At 37.1% G+C, this 20160-nt stretch overlaps 1 protein-coding gene across 4 annotated transcripts in view; it reads right to left on the bottom strand.

Moving 5' to 3' along the window:
- ADK (adenosine kinase) overlaps nucleotides 1-20160 on the bottom strand; it is a 513465-nt gene that overhangs the window by 23931 nt on the left and 469374 nt on the right. For all 4 annotated transcript variants that reach the window (XM_019444618.2, XM_019444621.2, XM_019444620.2 and 1 more), the window contains one exon: nucleotides 15907-15993. In XM_019444618.2, the coding sequence (XP_019300163.1) occupies nucleotides 15907-15993 (87 nt within the window). The remainder of the gene's footprint in view (nucleotides 1-15906; nucleotides 15994-20160) is intronic.

Here is a 20160-nt window from a genome sequence, read left to right as displayed (position 1 = left end):
TATGGCCTACTTTACTATTTCCTGACTCATTCCATACCTTCTGACAAAATCCTGTGATAACAAGTTTCTTCACTAGAATGGTTTTTATTTGACGGAAGGGTGCAAGTTTGCTTTCAGCTGGCCATGTGACTGATTAATTCATTCACATAAAAAATATTTACTGAGTATTTACTCTATGCCAGGGACTTTTTTGGTTCCTAGGGATACTTTGGTGAATAAGACACACAGAGTCCCTGGTTCTCTTGAAGCTTATATTCTAATGAGGAAGATACAAAAAAAAAAATCCGAAGTAATAAGTTAGTAATTAAGATAACTAAGATAATAAATAAGTAAATAAATTAATTCCAGAGAGGGGCGCCTGGGTGGCTCCATTGGTTAAGTGTCTGACTTTGGCTCAGGTCATGATCTCACAGTTTGTGGGTTTGAGCCCCAAGTCGGGCTCTGTGCTGACAGCTCAGAGCCTGGAGCCTGCTTCAGATTCTGTGTTTCCTTCTCTCTCTGCCCCTCCCCGCTCGCATTCTGTCTCTCTCTCTCTCAAAAATAAGTAAACATTAAAAAATATATATATATAAAAAAAAAAGATAATTCCAGACTATGTTAAGTGCTATTAAGGAAAATAACTATGTGTAGCAGTAGAGAATAGTAGTGAAGGGACCCACAGTAGATAGGATAATTAGAGAAGAGGTGACCTTTAAGTTGAAACTGAGGATGAGAAAGAGATAGCCATGTAAAGAGCAGGGAAAGACAATTCTAGGCCAAGGGAGCTCCATGTGTCCAAGGCCTAAAAGAAGAAGGCCAATATAATCAGAGGGCTGAAGCAAAGCTGAGAAAGAGAGCAGCATGAAATACAGATTCACAGATAGCGGATGGTATAGATCTTTTAGGGCAGATCTTTTAGGAGTTTAGATTTTTCGTCTAAGTGCAACTAGAAGCCACTGAAGCAAGGAAGTGAAGTAATTAAGTCTCTTCCTAGAAGGATTATTTTGGTTAGGGTTTAGAAAATGGAAAGGAGAGCAAGAAAGACTGAAAGTACGAAAATAAGTTAGGAGCCGCTGTAGTAAGTAGAAAACAGGCCTAAGCTAAGGTCATGGGAGAAAAGCGGATGAAGGTGAGGAAAGATGATATGAGATCTATTCTAAAAATTGACTCAAAAGAACTCACTGAAGGTATGGACACATGGAAAGAAATGCATCACTTATGCATTGCTGGTAGGCATGCAAACTGGTGCAGTCACTGTGGAAAACAGTATGGAGTTTCCTCAAAAAGTTACAAATAGAACTATCCTAAGACCCAGCAATTGTACTACTCCCAAATACATAAACACCAATTCAAAGGGATACATATACTCCTATATTTATAGCAGCATTATTTATAATACCCAAATTGTGCAAGCAGCCCAAGTGTCCATCAATAGATGCATGGATAAAGAAGATGTAGTATTGGGGCTCCTGGGTGGCTCAGTCAGTGGAACATCCAAGCCTTGATTTTAGCACAGGTCATAATCTCAGTTTCGTGAGTTTGAGCCCTGAATGGGCTCTGAGCTGACAGCACGGAGCCTGCTTAAGATTTCCCTCTTTCTCTGTCTCTCCTCTGCTTGCACTCTCTCTGTTTTCTCAAAATAAATAAATAAACTTAAAAAAAAAGATGTGGTATATATACATATACAGTGAAATATTACTCAGCCATAAAAAGAATGACATCTTGCCATTTGCAAGAATGTAGACAGAGCTAGAAAGTGTAAAGTTAAGTGAAATAAGTCAGTCAGAGAAAGAGAAGTACCATCCGATTTCACTCATGTGCAGTTTAAGAAACAAAACAAACAAGCAAAGGGGAAAAAAACCCAGACAAACAAAGAAACAGATTCTTAACTATAGAGAACAAACTGATGGTTATCAGAGGGGAGGTGGGTGAGTGAGACAGGTGAAATAGGTGATGGGGATTAAGGAGGGCACTTGTGAAGAGCACCCCAGGTCATGTATGGAATTGTTGAATCATTACACTGTACACCTAAAACCACTATAACACTATATGTTAGCTAACTGGAATTAAAATAAAAACTTAATTAAAAAAATGACTCCTAGGTTTCCAGCTTGAGATTCAGGGTATTTGATGTTCCGTGTGTTGTGTTATAGATGGATTGTGCTGTAGGGAACATTTTAAGAACCATGAGTATGAGAAAAAGGGTGTAGACAGGCACACCAACATACACATTCAGAGCTTATCCATCCATTATCCTTTTAAGAAAAGTCACCTCCCCTCTAGCATTGGTTAGGGGGTTGGTTGATACACTTTGTGCATGTAAATCAACTCTTACTACTAACCAAACCCAGGGGAGGGGATCTGACCCAAGAGCAAACAACTTATGGTTCTGCCAGTGTGCTACGGATGAATGGCACAAAATTGAGCTAACCTAATGTTCTCTTTAAGGAGCCAGAATGGGAAGCCAAGAGAGACCAGGAAGTTGATTGTGAGGTAGGAAGATGCACATAGGCAATGACAGCTGACCAACATTAATGCGTGAGTACTGGAGTGAAGATCCATGAATATCTGCTATTCAGGTCCCTGGAACTGATTTGAATCTAGAATTACGATCTGGCTCCACTTTAAGTGAAAACCTGTCCAGTTTGGGCTCTTTTATGAGATTCATTTGATAACAGATTAACACGTAGTAATACCTTATGATGTGTCAGGCACTGTGTTTTACAAACATTATTTCATTTAACTTTCATGATAACCCAAGTGATAGAGGCACTCATTATCCTCATTTTTATAGATGAGGAAACTAAGGCTTAGAAATGTTAAGTAACTCGTCCGTAGTCCCACAACTAGTTAATGGCAGTACCAGGATTCACACCTATGTCTTGAGACCCATTGTCTTAACCACTCTGTTACAATGTCTTCCTTAATGCTTGTGTGCTTCCTTAAAAAAAAATTCCTTATCCTTAGCTAAACAAAATGGATTTCTGTTCCTTTTGTTCAAAGAGGCTTAAACCCAAAGTATGGCTACCTACTATATCTTACCCTCCCTTCCATGCCAACAAGGTCCCTCACATAGTGTCATTCTTAAGAAGATTGAATAGAACAAAATACATAGCTGTACTGTAGGGATTTTAAAATGTACATGTAAAAATAGGGTGCTAATTATAAATCCATATCTTTTCTTTTCCCTCTGCTTTTGAATACTTTAATATAGAATAAAGATTTAAATAAAACGTGAAGGGGCACCTGGCTGGCTCAGTTGGTAGAGCATGCAACTCTTGATCTTGGGGTTGTGAATTCAAGCTCCATGTTGGGCCTAGAGCTTACTTCAATACATACATACATACATACATACATACATACATACATAACTGTAGAAAACCAATTTCCTCTATCTCCTGAAAAATTGAAAGAAAGAGCTCTGGTGGTGCCCTCTTATGTAACAAAACTTTATAATCTGCTATTTCATGGCTTAATGACTTAACTCAGGGTAGAATTTAGCTTATCATTACATAGCATTTCAAAGGCAAAGAACGCTCTCCCAAAATCTTTCACTGTCCTTTTTGACAGTTGCTTCCAGGCTTCAGAAGAGGTCATCCCTCAGATTATCATCATTTTTATAAGTCATTTAGGCAGGTGAGCAGTAGTACCAGAAGGCATGAGAAGTTCAACCATAGTGTAGTAAATAAATGACTATACGTAAGAGAGGAAGACTAATTTTAAATCTAATGATTATTTTATTTTATTTATTTTTTTAATGTTTATTTATTTTTGAGACAATGCGAGAGACAGAGTACAAGCAGCGGAGGGGCAGACAGAGGGAGACACAGAATCTGAAGTGGGCTCCAGGCTCTGAGCTGTCAGCCCAGAGACTGACGCAGGGCTCGAACTCATGAACTGTGAGATCATGACTTGAGCCGAAGTCGGATGCTTAACCAACTGAGCCACTCAGGCACCCCTTATTTTATTTATTTTATAGAGACAGCATGAGCAGGGGAGAGGAGCAGAGGGAGAGAGAGAATCTTAAGCAGACTCCATGCTGAATGTGGAGCCTGACACTGGGCTCAATCCCATGACTCTGGGATCATAACCTGAGCTGATATCAAGAATTGGATGCTCAACTGAGCTACCCAGGCATCCCAAACTTATTTTAAATAAGTTTTCAGTTTTGTGTTCATCATCCTAGGTGATTTTTTTTGACGATGACATTTTTGAAGCCATTTGCAAGAGGGCGGGTAGAGTGTTTATATGAATACCTTTTATCAAATTTAATAGCTAATTCAATTTCTATAGAAGGTAAGCAACTCCTCAGTCTGAACTTTTCTTTACACAGGTGTACAACTTGAAAAAAATCATTTTTAATATTTATTTATATTTGAGGTAGAGAGAGGCAGAGCACAAGTGGGGGAGGGGCAGACAGAGAAGGAAGCAATCCTAAGCAGGCTCCAGCTGAGCTGGAGCACAGAGCTTCATAGGGTGCTTGAACCCACTAGCCGTGAGATCATGACCTGAGCTGAAGTTGGATGCTTAACCAACTGAGCCACCCAGGTGCCCCACATCAACTTTTTTAATCTTTAAGATGATGACTAACTTATAGCAAGCCAGAATATTTTACTTTATTTAAAAAAATTTTTTTAATGTTTTAATTCATTTTTTGAGAGAGAGAGAGAGGGCAGAGGAGGGGTGGAGATAGTGGGAGACACAGAAACCGAAGCAGGCTCCAGGCTCTGAGCTGTTAGCACAGAGCCTGATGCAGGGCTTGAACTCACAAACGTGACCTGAGATGAAGTCGGATGCTTATCCCACTGAGTCACCCAGTCGCCCCAAACCAGAATATTTTAGATTCTTTTTTAATGAAGAATGGTGGGGCATCTGGGTGGCTCAGTCAGTTAAGTGTCTGACTCTTGATTTTAGCTCAGGTCATGATCTCACAGTTGTGAGATCAAGCTCCATGCTGGGCTCTGTGCTGACAATGCACAGCCTGCTTGGGATTCTCTCTCTTCCTCTCTTTCTGCTCTCCCCCCAGATAAATAAATAAGCATTTAAAAAATGAAGAATGGTATCTAGGGGTGCCTGGGTGGCTCAGGTGGTTTGGCATCCAACTCTTGATATGGGCTTGGGTCATGATCCCAGGGTCTTGAGATCAAGCCCCCTGTTGGGCTCTATGCTGAGCATGGAACTGCTTAAGATTCTCTCTCCTCTCTCTCTCTCTCTCTCTCTCTCTCTCTCTCTCTCTCTCCCTCCCTCCCTCCCCCTATGCCCCTCTCCCCAGCTCCTGTGCTCTCTCTCTGAAAAAAAAAAAAAAAAAGGTATCTAGAAACAAGGGTGGTATTGACAGTTTTATGTATTAAACATTTATGTTTGTAGTTTTATGTATTAAACATTTACATTTAATAAAGATGTTAACAGGGTATTTTTTCTACAACAACATGTGTTTTAAATATTTTATAATTGTTTTACTACTCCTTTGAAATGGATTTTCCAGAAAAATCATGTACTTTTGCTGGTTTGAGTACAGATCACGGTGTCTTTACATTGTGTTCTGGTGTTAGCCTAATTAGTGAGAAAAACTCTGGAAAACCTTTACCTGTTAAATTCATATACTTAACAAGTCACAACCTGGAAATCTTGCTCTATCTGAAAACACCATTAAAAGTGCTTGACTATTATTACTGGAGGAAATTTTTAATAAAAGCTAATTAAGCTACAAAACTCCCAAGTGGTTAACTGATTTTAGGGGCTAAATTTCTGGTACTTCTAATTATCCTCTGATGGCTTTACTTAGTGTTTCACAACCATGACAGATGACAATGAAAAGCTGCAGTGAAATTCATCCACCCTGACACTGTGCTAAGCACCGGTTTCTCCCTCTCCAAGTTAAATCAATACTCTGTTTGAGTAAACACATTTACAGCTTTATTAGGATGTCTTGCTTGTTCTGTAACAGCTACTTGAAGCTGTGGTAACAAATCGACTCAACTCAGTTAAACCTAGAGAGCTGGGTAAGAGGCCCATCGATAAGGTTGTTATAAAAATAAACTGCAGGAGATCAGAAAGCTGGAGCAAACAGTCTGGTAAATGTCAATATTTTCCTTTAAGAGGATGACAAAAACAGTGAGATCATGTGGAAAGTCTTTGTCCCCCCCTTAAAAATGTTTCTTGTTTCAACTGGATAAAAGCATTTCTACTTCTTGTGCACAACTCTTCTGAATGAAATTTTTGCTTCCTAATTCCCATGTGCATGTGGAACAGGAAGCTGATGTAAATACTTGGTATTTTCCCTGCCATTTCAGATTCTTAATTTCCTTCATATTTAGAGGCTTATTTTGGTTCAGTGCCTTTGTAAAATGACCTTATTCAAGTTATATGGAGTACCTGGATGGCTCAGTCTTACCTTCTTTTTCTTAATGAAAGAGAACTTTCGTCATGTACATTTGGGAGGTCATTGCAATGCAGTACTTACTCTTGCTAGAATATCTGTGAGACCTGATGTTGTACTTCCCAAATTAGGCCTTCCATATTTATGTATTTAACAAGACCAAACAGTGTTAGCTTTAGATAGGCCACACAACCTCCTAACTAGTGGTAGTACATAAAAATGTCTGCTACCTATTAGGAGTGAGCTTCCACAGTGGCTATAGCCCTACCAAATAAGATCTCATATACCCTCTTTTAGAGTTTCACAGGTTGCTCAAAGGACTAACATCTGGCAGGAAATTCCCACTTCAATTTGGCTAGCTTAGACTACCCAGATGTGACAAAGTAATGGTTTCCCTCAAGGGAAAAGTGCTCAGATGTGAACTCTTTTTCTTTCATTTTCTATGTAGTCTAGTTAGTAAAATTTTGTTTTCTTATGTTTTGATTTCATATTGACTACCAACTAGTCATGAACTCAAGTAACAAGTTATGATCCATATATATGCTAGAAAATACATAGTTTTCTGGAAAAAGAAAATCAACAAACATTAAATTTTGAAACAACCTAAAAAGCTACTTTGCCTGCCAGGGAAAGGTCTGACTTAGCAGGTATTTGTATAATGAAAACCAAAGCCTAAGTAGTGTCAGATGGGCAAGTGACTGACATGGACAGGAAGTCAATTCAGAGCAAAGGTTTCTTTATAATAGCTTAGCACCACACATCCTCCCACACAAAATGAGCAACTGAGCAGCATGGTATAATATATGGGCAAGTGGCCAGTGCTGTAACTATGAGGATAACTTATTTCCTCTTTCTGGTGACTGAAAATGGAAACCTGTCAAATTCTATTAATATGGCATGGGATACTGCATTTGAATTAAAAAACAAAACAAAACTCAAACCAAAAACCTTTTAAATGCCCCCAATTCAGGCAAGATCCTGAAGAGGACCACTAAACCATATGTTTTACTTGTATAGTTAAGTTGCTCTTCTGCCCCAACCCCTTTCAAAATACTGCTTTAAAGATCATTCCTCCTTATGAATCAAAAATGTGCAAGATTAGGTTAGAATTTGAATTTTAAACCTAATGCGTGATCTCTGTTGTGGTTCTTCCCAAAATAAGAGTTTTAGCATATGCTTTTGTTTATAGTTAAAGTCAAACATCTTGGATATCCATATGCCAAGAAAATGTACATCAAAGACTTCTATCTATTTGGGATATTGACTCTTGTCTTGACCTATATATTTCTAAGAGGCCTATATAACAGACTGCTTAATGAAAAACTTTCATCTGGGTTATTAACATGTGTAATTATTGAACCATGAATTAATGAGTCAGGAGATCTGTCTCCTAGTACTACATATTTGCAATTAAGTCCCTTTCTATGGGATTCACTTTCCTCATCCATCAAATGGGGACTTCTGAACAGACCATGGCTTTCATACCTAACATCGACTCGTTCCAGGGCGTTGTTTATGAGCCACCAAATAAAATGTGAATAAGACCAAATGAGGATTTGTTTAATCTCATTTCATTCTGATTCAGATAAGACCTCATTTGAACATACTTTGGTGACTGTAAACAGTTTGAAAACCTGAAAACCAGGAAATGTGATTTTTAAAAGTATTCCCTTTCAGCACTAACATATAATATAGTTAAAAAACAAAAAGGCTCATCAGGACAAGGAAGGTCACAGCTGCCAGAATAAGAAGATGATAGAAAACTTATTTATGTGAGCATATTTATGCCCGAATTCATAAGCAAGACAACTAATATTGTTATTTAACTCAACTGAAAAACCTTCATTTGCTCAGCTGACAATTCTTACCAAAGGGTGATTCTAAAATTTTAAGAGTGTTTGATGATAGAAACTGGTTTTTAATTTGCCATCTATTTCATGGACTAGAAATAAAACAAACATATCTCGGGGCGCCTGGGTGGCTCAGTTGGCTAAGCATCCGACTTCAGCTCAGGTCATGATCTCTCAGTTCATGAGTTCAAGCCCTGTGTCGGGCTCTGTGCTGACAGCTCAGAGCCTGGAGCCTGCTTTAGATTCTGTGTCTCCCTCTCTCTCTGCCCCTCCCCCACTCATGCTTTGTCTTTCTCTCTCTCAAAAATAAACATTAAAAAAATTTCTTCAAAAAAACCAAACATATCTCATCTCTATAAAAGGTCAATGTTAGCTGGATAATTAAATGAAAAAAAAAATTAAGAGCCAGTGTTCATACCCCAGGTTTGGGAATTCATATATCTGAAGTGAGAACAGTTGTGAATTTAGTAATTGTGTAATTTATGTTTTATTCAGACTATTGATAGTAAGCAGCTTTACAACATCAGAGGTTCTGTTTCATACAAATTTTCATATAAGTAGTTTGGAAAGTTGTTTTTAATCACTTTTTTACCATGACTAAGACTTCTGCTAGGTCCCAAGATTAGCCAGGCTATGCATCAGCACTACTAACATGACTTTAATTATTTTATTTATATAAATTACAAAGCCAATGAAGGTACACTGTAACAAATTCAAACACAATTAAGACAAGATCTAAAACTGAATACATTTAGCTTCATGAAAACTTATTATATTGCTCCTACTTTTTTTAATCTTGGTATTTATTGATTGATAAAATCTGTTAGGTCATAGACAGGCATCAGTCTATAGACTAGTGTTTAGAAAACCATTTTGGCTATTTCTCCTCCTTTGGAGGGGAAGATAAGATGATATACTAATGGAACAGAGTATAACAAAATAATTAGTGCTAAGAACTCTGGGGTCAAACTTTGAGTTTGAATCCTGGTTTTCACTGTGACTTTGGGCATACTTGATCTTTTCCACCTCTGAGACAGAGGAACTGCCCAGCTGAGCCTTGGCCTAGCTGCCAATCAACAGACTTGTGGAGCTAAATAAATGGTTGTTGTTTTAGGTCACAAAGTTTTGGGGGTGGTTTGTTATGTATACAACTAATACATGTTATATGAACCAGACAGATATGGTAGGTAAGATTGATCAAGTCCATGTAATAGCAGTTGGGTCCACTAATGAATTCAAATTAGTTCCATTTGACTAGTAAATATTCAAGACCAGGAAAGTGATACGCATATATTTTGCCATTTCACAATTCTATCTAAGAAAATTAACTTCAGAAATGTTGCTTATGACATTTCCTCTGGCCCTCTGTCACTAAATACAATCTTATAAATATCAACATTGTTTTCTTAGAATAAATATTTCTCAATAACCTTCAAATTTAGAAAACTTAGGTTCATATTTGAGCTTCAGGGTCTGATAATCTACATGGCTCAGACTATCTGTCTTATTGAAATCTCCCAGAAGACAAAGTCCTTTGAATTCCATTATCTATTTATAATTGTTCTAGGTGGAGGACATCCAGGATACTAGTTCTTTGAGGAAGCATTCATGTTTGTGAGAAATTCTAGACTTTACAACTTAATTATTTTTTTTAAACGTTTATTCATTTTTGAGAGAGAGAGAGAGAGACAGAGTGTGAGCAGGGGAGGGGCACAGAGAGAGGGAGACACAGAATCCAAAGTAGGCTCCAGGCTCTGAGCTGTCAGCACAGAGCCCAACACTGGACTCGAATCCATGAACTGTGAGATCATGACCCGAGCCGAAGTCGAATTCTTAACCAACTGAGCCACTCAGGCGCCCCCAGACTTTACAACCTAAAATTATCCAGTATTCCATGTGAACTAGTTATTTCTATTTTTTTTGTCATGGCTTCAGAATCATCTACCTCTTTAAGCCAACAAAGGCTTAAATAACTTTAGGCAATTGTTCTTGAAACTTGTTCCTGGTCCCACATCAGCACTAGAATAGCATGTCGTGAAGTGTCCTATGACTGTGCATCGCAGAGTGTCCTATGACTGTGCAAGGTATGAATCCCCCCTCCCCCACTGTGAACTTGGGCTGCTGTCCATGGTGAATTTCTTATTCTGAATGATGAAGTCAATTTCATACTGCATTTGATGGTTTTAAGGAAAACCGCTGCCTAAGAAATAAATTCCTGGGTGGCTCAGTTGGTTGTGCATCCGACTTTGGCTCATGTTATGATCTCACAGCTCATGAGTTCGAGCTCCGTTATCGGGTTCTGTGCTGACAGCTCAGAGCCTGGAGCCTGCTTTGGATTCTGTGTCTCCCTCTCTTTCCGCCCCTGCCTTGCTCACGCTCTGTCTCTCTCTCTCAAAAATAAATAAACATTAAAAAAAAAAAAGAAAAAGAAATAAAATACCAAAGATGTCCTACTGAAGTTACAAGACAGGGAAAGGTATTATTGTTTCCTTGGGTGTGGGTGTGGGGGTGAGTAGGAGTATGCAACTCGTATCTTGGTCATCATCCAATAAATCCTCTGCATACAATGAGTGCTATATGAAAGTTTTGATTCTTGAGTGAATTGTTGTGAGAAATGACATATTTAAGTTATTTTCTAATTTTCTGAGTTGGACAGCTAAGAAAAGAGGTAGTGCAGAAAAAATATCACAAGAATTCTGTGCCACTTCTTTGCATAGCACAATTTAGCAGCAATTAAGAACAGGAGAGCAAGTTACACGTTTGGGAACAAATAAACAAGGTGAGAATAGAAAATACGAAGATAATTTAGAAAATCCCCATGACTCTCAGACGTATAGACACGTGTTACTTGAGAAGGAAGTAGCATCCTTGTTTGAGAAACTTAGACCTTTTTCTCTTAACCAAAATTCTTTTTGAAAATGAATTATAAAGTAAAATTGATGTTTCTTCTTATTAGATGGGAAATAGGGTAATTATTTACATTGTGATTGCTAAGTGCATTTAATAGTCATTTGTATACTATAGGTAATATCTTTTAGGGTGATATATTTTCTCTGCTAAAGCTGTCATGAGAAACTTAAAAATAAAAAGTATTAGAGGTTAGCACAGTTACTTTACTGTCATTCAAAAGAAACTGTTCTAAGCTATATATGGCTCTTAACTACATTTAACGAAGCTTTTTTAATCCTAAGAATGTTGGTCCTTGGGTGAGGTCTCCAGTCTTTTATCTGAGAGCTATATATATATATGTTCTTGGGTATAATCTGTCAAAGGTGTACTCACTTTTAGTGATTTGTAGGTCTAGTCCATATTCCTACAGCTGCCATAAAACTTACAACTAAATCATATTAGATTAACACAGGCTGGTATTGACAGCCCACTGGGAACATATTGATTAGGTCCCCTTTCATGTTATTTGTTATGATTTTTCTTCTCAGTTTCATTTACCGGGATGACACAGGGGAAGAGATTTCACCAGGAACAATGACAGTGCCTGTCACAAAATGTTCTCAATGTTTCCATTTGTTACTATGGCAGTGACAAAGAGGGTTCCAAATGAAAAGGCAGACCTGCTGTGACAAAGCACAGCAGGACAACAGGAAGAAATTTTCTCCTGACCTGGGAAATTAGGAAATCACACTTAGAGATTATAGAATTGTCTCCATTTCCAAGGGTACAATCGTAGCACTTGGGCTTTTGAGGGAGAATGTGAAAAGGGTAGTTCCATCAGGCCTGGCTATGGACAAATAAAGGGCAAATGTTACAGAGTTCTTAAGATCTCCAAATAGAACAAGGAAGCATGCTTGTAGAGGCTAGAGGGAATTGTCACTGTTACTGAACACTTGAGATGGAACTATGAATTTAATTTATATACATTTGGGGTACTCATTTTAAAATTATACATGAAAATCTATGATGTACTATAGTTATATATCTCTTATGTGGCTAATAAGAACACATGGCACTCTGGGACTGGGATATGTAATTAGCACATGGTAGATGAAGTGATGCTTCATCTAAGAAACTGGGACTGGAATATAGTAATGCAAAGTCACAAAAGACAGAAATACTCTTAAGCCAACAAAACTCAAAAGTAATAGGAGGAATATATTAACTATCTAAGGATAGAGTGTGTCAGTCAGAGGAGATATGTTAATCAGGCAATAAAATAGAGCAAAGAAGAAGAAACTACATAGTAAATGTAAAAGCTGCTATTGCCTCTCCATTCATATTCAAGGTAGAGAAGTAAGCTTCAACAGCTGGAGTATTTCCGATCCCAGTAGAAAGCCTTTCCCTAGTGTAGAGATGGAAGTAGGGGTTTTTAACCAATGAGATTTTTGTTTTAGTATTTCCAACTAACAAGACCATCTCTATTGTAAAATGGAAAGCATTAGCTTGGTGCTATTAAATGGTTGATTCATATAACTCCTTGTATTCAGATTCCATGCTGACCCAGCAAGTTTACGATCTGTCTTTCTGTATCTCTGTAGTGCAATCGATTCTACTGCTTAGCAAAAAGCTCCTGGTTCAAACTCACCAGGGACTATAGTCCTTCGATTATTTTCCCTTTCACTTTCTCTTTCTTTTCTGCAACAATCTTACCCTAGAGTCCTCATGATTCCTATCAGATAACAAAAGCTCCTGTTCAATACACGAAATCATCTATTCAGATAACAGAAAGATTCTCTTTGGCAAAAAAACAGCTTTGGTTAGTAAGGCTGGTCTGTGGCTTTCAGTCCTAATGATGAGATTCCTCTAAAAGTTTAGAGAAGCAAGAGTGCAGTAAGGACACTGACTCTGGAGCCAGTCTGCCTGGATGAGAATTTTGTCCCTATTACTTTCTAGCTATGAGACTTTGAGCAAGTTACCTAACCCCTCTGTATCTCAGTTTTCTCATCAGTAAAATGGGGTTAAAAATAACCGACCTCAGTGAGATTTTATGAACATTAAATGAATTAATATTTGTAAAATGCTTAAGATGCTGATTGGCTAGTAGGTGCTGTATAAATGTTACCTATTGTTATACTGTATAGTTTGACATACACAGAATGTGCTAAACATGCCCAGATAAGTATTTCAGTTCTAAAATGACATTGGAGTGTTCATGTCATTGCATGACTCAATCTGTCAGGATCTGATTATCCTGGAAATTGATCAGAGTAGGGTTAAAGTGAGAAACATGGCTACCTCATTGAGGTAGTACCAGTAAAGTCCTGCCTACTGTCAGCCTGCCTTCCACCTTCTCTATAGTGATTTCAACAGCATGTAGTGAAATCCACTGTTTGGATCCAGGGTATGATGAAAGTGAAAAAAGTGAGGAAGCTGCCAACATATTACACAAGGGGTTGACAAATTAGAGCCTGAGGGCCAATTTCAGCCTGTGGCCTGTTTTTGTGTAACTGGAGAGATACAAAAGGTTTTTACATTTTTAGAGTGTTGTAAAAAACCTAAACCAAAACAAAAAGCAAATACACAAGCAAATAAAACTGGAATATGTAATACAGCTTGCATGTGACTTGCAAACCTAAAATATTCACTTTCTGCCCCTTTATAAAAAAAGTTTGTGGATCCCTGTTCAACATACTTCCCTTACCACTTACCTCACTGTACCCCAACAATAAATCATAGGTAGGTAGAGTGAAATAAAAAAGAGGCTGAAAATCCTATAACAGAGAGCCCAAGTGTCTTGGTGAGGTAGTTTATTTATTTAAAAAAAAATTTTTTTTTAACATTTATTTATTTTTGAGAGACAGAGAGAGACAGCATGAGCAGGGAGGGGCAGAGAGAGAGGGAGACACAGAATCCAAAGCAGGCTCCAGGCTCCGAGCTGTCGCACAGAGCCCAACGCAGGGCTTGAACTCAGAAACTGCGAGATCATGACCTGAGCCGAAGTCGCACGCTTAACCGACTGAGCCAACCAGGCACCCTGAGGTAGTTCATTTATTACCCTTACCATGATACAAATGGGTAGCTTCAGTACCCTAAGAATGACTTCTCTCACCCTCAGAAAGTCCCTATGTTTTTACCCAGTACTGGGAACTTATAGGTAGGTATTTGTAAAGGAGTTTGTTTTTGCAGGGCAGCCCAGGACTGAAGGTAGTGACTAATTAGGTCACTATTAAATATGATGGTACCTTACTAAATATTAAAAAAAATAGAACACTTAATGTTTTAAGTATTTAAAGTACTTAAATAATGCACACACAAGGTATAAGTTTAAAAGTTATGTACTGGGGTGCCTGGGTGGCTCAGTCAGTTAAGCATCCAACTCTTGATTTAGGCTGAGGTCATGATCCTGAGGTTGTGGGATCGAGGCCTGCATCGAGCCCTGTGTTGGGCTCTGCGCTTAGTATGGAATGTGCTTGAGATTCTCTCTCTCTCCCTCTCCCTTCGCCCTTCTCCCCACTCATGTGCACACTCTCTAAAATTTAAAAAAAAAAAAAAAAGTTATGTACGAATATTCCGGTTTAACCAATTTTAAGTGAGAAATCCATGGTGCTTCTTTAATGTATTACAGAATTTAGCCCAATTTTGGATAAGATATTTTTAGCCTACATGGATTTACAGCTCTGAAGAAATAAGGCATAGAAAAAATAGCTGCAAAATACTCTAATCAATGATAAAGACTCTCAGAGCATAGACACAAAAGATACAAGCATGGCAGTAAAATAGAATGTTATGTGTGGTATGTACTCTTTCCAAAGAAAAGGACATGCATTGGGGCATGTATGAGTCTATTGGTTAACAGCTCATTTAAGAGTAGGCATGAATATTTTCAAAGAAGGAAACATGAGAAATTTATGTTGGTGAAAAAGATCATTAAAAGAATATCTATATTTTAAACAATACTACATAATTTGAGATAAGTTTCCCATGATTCAAATTATCTTCCAAGGAAAGGAGGACAATGGTCAACTCTATTTGCCTTTTTTGTCCCTGTTCAAGCCTGATGTTATAAACAGAGATCAGGAGGGACTCTTCTGGATTATCAGTCAGGAATGTAAAGCTTTCTAGAGACCACAGTCTAGCTTAACTACACTTAACTAGAAGGGGTTTAGACATAGGAAAAGAACCTTTGAAACAGATTTTAGATCAATCTAAGTCATCAAGCAAAGGATCTTCCAACTGTCTTCGACTTATTTTTGAGTATTCATTCTAAAAATGATTTAGTCCTTACAAATTGTGCCACCCAGGTGCCCTGTGCCAGTTCTTACTAAGCCTGAATCAGACAAAAATTTAACCCTTCCTAGTATATCATAAACATTTAACTACTGTGTTAAAAACAGATGTTTTAACCAAATGATACAATCTAAAGACACCATCCTTAGTTATTAGAATACTGTTTAAAATTCACCACAACTTGTTTAGAAGAACAACAATGTGTTGACATTTAAGCCTGAAGGACTATGAATATACTATATACTATACTTGATGCAGCTTGTTTAAGCAATATTCTCACACACAAATGACTGGGGTACAGCATAATAGAAAATTATCTTTAAGCCAAAAATAAGTATTTTTCCTGTTGTAAAATACCTTATAATATTCACAGTGATAGTAGCATATGGAAAGAACATTAGGAGTTAATTATTTACAAGAAGAAATTAAGTTATTAAATTCATAAATCTTGGCTAAGTGGTAGAGGCAAGGGTTAAAGGAAATGTTTAACTTGTAAGTATGAAATAAATGAGTCTGTACCTCCAACAAATGCATCTCCAGCTCCATTGGTATCAACAATTTCTTCCTGGTTTTGATCCAAGACAGCAAACGCGGTGACTTCATTTTCTGCAAGTAGAGCCAAAGAAAGGCAGACTGACTTCTCTTTATAACACTCAATATACAAACTCACCTAGTAAAGTTTGAAGCTCCTTGACCATTCATTATCAAACAGAGAGACAGAACCTGAGTTCCATATTCTGTACATGAGTACTTGGGAACCAAGGTGCAAAGTCATCTGTAAACAATGCTTTTCTGGGGTACTTTTCAGCATATACATGCTGTATGTGTTATATCTGGGTAGTTCACATATTTTGGGAATGACTGTATATCATAGCAGTACCTTTCTGGACAGTATAAATACTTGAACAGAAACTACGAGCAAAAGAAAGTGTTTGTAAGGATTGGATCATGGATCTCTAATAAAGCTTCAAGCCTGACTGCATTCTTGGCAGTGAAATCTTGGATACAGTTGAAGAGCTGTAAATTTAAAATATATAAATAATGAGTCTTGGGTGTTTCTCTACAGATAATCACAATGGTATAATAAAAAATGTAAGTACTATTCCGTTATGATACTTCATGCCAATGTTAAGAATTTCTGATTTTAGTGGGCTCATTACAAATAACCTAATCTGGTTACTTTTTACAAAGGAGTTCCTATTTCTTTTAAACTATATGTCAACTAGCAAAAGGGAAAGCTACCACTGAGTGCTTGGGTAGGACAAAAGGGACAGTGCAATGGGTTCTTGTCTTACAGCAGTCTGAACCAGGGCTTGGTTGTTTTGACTATAACGTAACCTAATACTTTAAACTTGGCCCTTAACAGTGGAATGGAGTTACTTGTGATGAAATTTGGCCCAGAGGACATCTGTAAAAAATTGGATAGTGCTTTTTATTGGTGGCTTGAACTTCTGAAATCACAAAATTTGCATCCCTTATGGGGACAAATATGGCCAAAACTTGTACACTTCACTCTCACCTAAGAGAGGAAAAAGAGATATTGAACACCTTAGGGTCTTAATAAAGAACCTAAGAATCTCAAAAAGCATGTTCTGGGGGCACCTGGGTAGCTTAGTTGGTTAAATATCTGACTTTGGCTCACGTCATGATCTCCTGGTTTGAGTTTGAGCCCTGCATCAGGCTCTGCGCTGATAGCTCAGAGCTTGGATGCTGCTTAGGATTCTGTGTCTCCATCTCTTTCTGCCCCTCCCCGCTCATGCTCTGTTTCTCTCTCAAAAATAAATAAACATTAAAAATAAAAAAGCATATTTTGTCTGCCTTCTCTTACCTGGTACTAATGTTACTTTCAACAAGAGATAAGCTCAGATATGATAATCTTCAAGATGAAGATTCTTCGCTTAGTGATCCCTTTGACCATATGACTGTAGATGCTAACACTCCATATCAGAAGCATCTACTTAAACTCTTTAAGTAACTAACTTTCCACATTTTGTAACACCAGGACAACATGGTAGTTAACAACATTTTGATTAATTAGAAGTTAAGGCATAAATATCCAGGATTAAATTTTCTAGGGAGTGTGTAGTATATATTGCTACAAAGGCAGAAAAAAAAAGTAAGCAGACTTTACTAGAAATAATTAGGAAAGGGCTACAATCTGATTTAGGCAAAAGGACTATACCATAAATATTTATAAAGAAATCTGATTTTATTACTTCCAAGTACAAGTCATACTATAAAGAGAATTAACAACTGTAAAGTAAGAACAAACAGCCACTAAATAAGTAAAATTGGCTAAGTTAATGATGCCATTACCATTTATAATAGGGTTACATTGTGTAATAATAAAATATGTCTATAAAACACTTAAGGTAATGCAAGTATTAATATAAGAATTAATTACTGGAGTATAGATTTTAAAATAATTACATACAAATGGTAAGTAAGCCATAATTAGATATAATTCCTTGAGTTCTTTGTTTGAAAAAGTCATTGATTTTTGGTTGGATAAATCTTTATTATGAATAGAACCTAACTCAAGATGGGAGAGATTTTGACCTCTGTTCTTAAGAATCATGACTTCTGAGGTGCCTGGTAGTTCAGTTGGTTAGGATCTGACTCAGTCTCAGGTCATGATCTCACGGTCCATGGGTTCAAACCCTGCATTGGGCTCTGTACTGACAGCTCAGAGCTGGAGCCTGCTTCAGATTCTGTGTAACCTTCCCTCTCTACCCCTCCCCTGCTCGTGCTATGTCTCTCTCTCTCTCAAAAATAAAATAAAACATTAAAAAAAAAAAACAAAAAAAAAGAATCATGACTTCTTGATCTAAACTACTGAAAAATAATTTTTTTAGATGTTTATTTGTTTTTGAGAGAGACAGCACAAGTGGGAGAGGGGCAGAGAGAGAAGGGAACAGAGGATCCAAAGTGGGCTCTGTGCTGACAGCCCAATGCGGGGCTTGAACTTATGAACCATGAGATCATGACCTGAGCCAAAGTTGGATGCTTAACTGACTGAGCCACCCAGGTGCCCCTAAAGTATTGAAAATTCTAAATGAAAACTATTTTCAGGATATATGTGTAGATCCTTGAGATGCTTTATCTTTAGATGTCATAGAGTTCATTTCTTGTAATATAAAGAATTTTTCACCTTTTCTACTTATTAATGGAAATAAATATGTAAGAATATCAAGACCGTAAAAGAACTATCATAAACTGGTACGGATATAGTCCAGTCTCTATTATCTTCTGTATCTAGAGTTACATTATGAGAGCTCCTTTCAAAATAATGACCCTGAAAATGTATAAGACCTTGAAATGTGTTCGAAATTACTGAAGAAGGATTAAACAATGTTTAATAATATTTAAGTTCAATTATATTGTTGGTACATTCTGATTTTTTGAAATGAAATGATCTAAGTTATAGATCTAGATTTTAATAAATCTTTAACAAAGCCCTTTTGGGGGGCTCGAACTTACAACCCCAAGAAAAAGAGTTGCATGCTGTACTAACTGAGTCAGCCAAGTGCCCCAAAAGATTTTTTTATATCTTTTAAAAATGTTTTTACTTATTTTTGAGAGAGAGAGGGACACAGTGTGAGTGGGGGAGGGGCAGAGAGAGAGGGGGAGACAGAATCTGAAGCAGGCTCCAGGCTCTGAGCTGTCAGCAGAGAGCCCTATGCAGGGCTTGAACTCAGAAGCGGTGAAATCGTGACCTGAGCCAAAGTTGGATGCTCAACTGACTGAGCCATTCAGGTGCTCCAACATTTTTTTATATCTTAAAAAAAAAAAAAAAAAGGTAAGTCAGAGCCATTGCTCCTCAAATCTTTCCAAACTTTTTTAAAGTGAGAAGGAAAAGGATTAATTATTACTAATATGTAATAATTATTATTTCTATTTTCCAGATTTCCTTCTATAAAACCACAAAATCATGAGCTTCTCCAAGCAGACAGGAAACAGAAAAGAACAAGTCAGTTGATATCAGATTTGTTTGGTGTCATTTATTAGATAAGAGCCTCAGGGTACCTTCATTAAGAACGATGAAATTTAGCTTACTTAAAATATAAAATAATAAAATTCAAACATTCTCTGGACAGTTTATATAAACAAATAATTTACTTTTCACTTTACTTTGACATAAACTTCACTACCTAATCATTTAGGAACACACTCTGGTTAGAATCAAAACATCTCCACATGTTTGTAATGCTAAGTCAATTATAGTAGAGATGGCAAGTTCATACAAATGCCACAATATCTAACTGAAAAAATAATAAAAACTTCAGGCACTCAATGCCAAACAATTAGATTACATGTTTTTGTAGCTTTACCACTAGTAAATTAACTATATATTTTTACCATTGTATACATACAACCTCATGATAATATCCTTTGAAAATTTTGTTCAAGGTATTTTAAAATGTCATGTTTTGTTATACATTTTTTGATGTCACATCTAAATTGTGAGCAAGATGTAACTGTTGAAGATATATAGCAGGATGAGGTGTTTTCAGTCTCAAGGTGGACTATAGTCACCACCTCTGCCACTGTCTCTAAGCATCACCAGGTATGGAAAAAACAGAAGAGTGATGGCAAAATCTTCACCATGAAGTGAAAAGTTTAACTAGGTTAGAAACTAAAACTCTTAAGATTCTTAAAAGAGGTTCCTCTACCTTGGTCATTCCTTATAATGAGGTAATTTTGAGAATATTAATATTTTTGTTTGCTTGTTTTTAATTAACCTTTCATTTGGACATAATTTTAAACTTACAG

Source organism: Panthera pardus, unplaced genomic scaffold (assembly GCF_024362965.1).
Source record: "Panthera pardus isolate Hobbes unplaced genomic scaffold, ASM2436296v1 HiC_scaffold_22, whole genome shotgun sequence".
In the NCBI taxonomy this organism is placed as follows: domain Eukaryota; kingdom Metazoa; phylum Chordata; class Mammalia; order Carnivora; family Felidae; genus Panthera; species Panthera pardus.
Note: the sequence above shows the minus strand (reverse complement) of the source record. Positions and strands in the feature narration are given on the sequence as shown.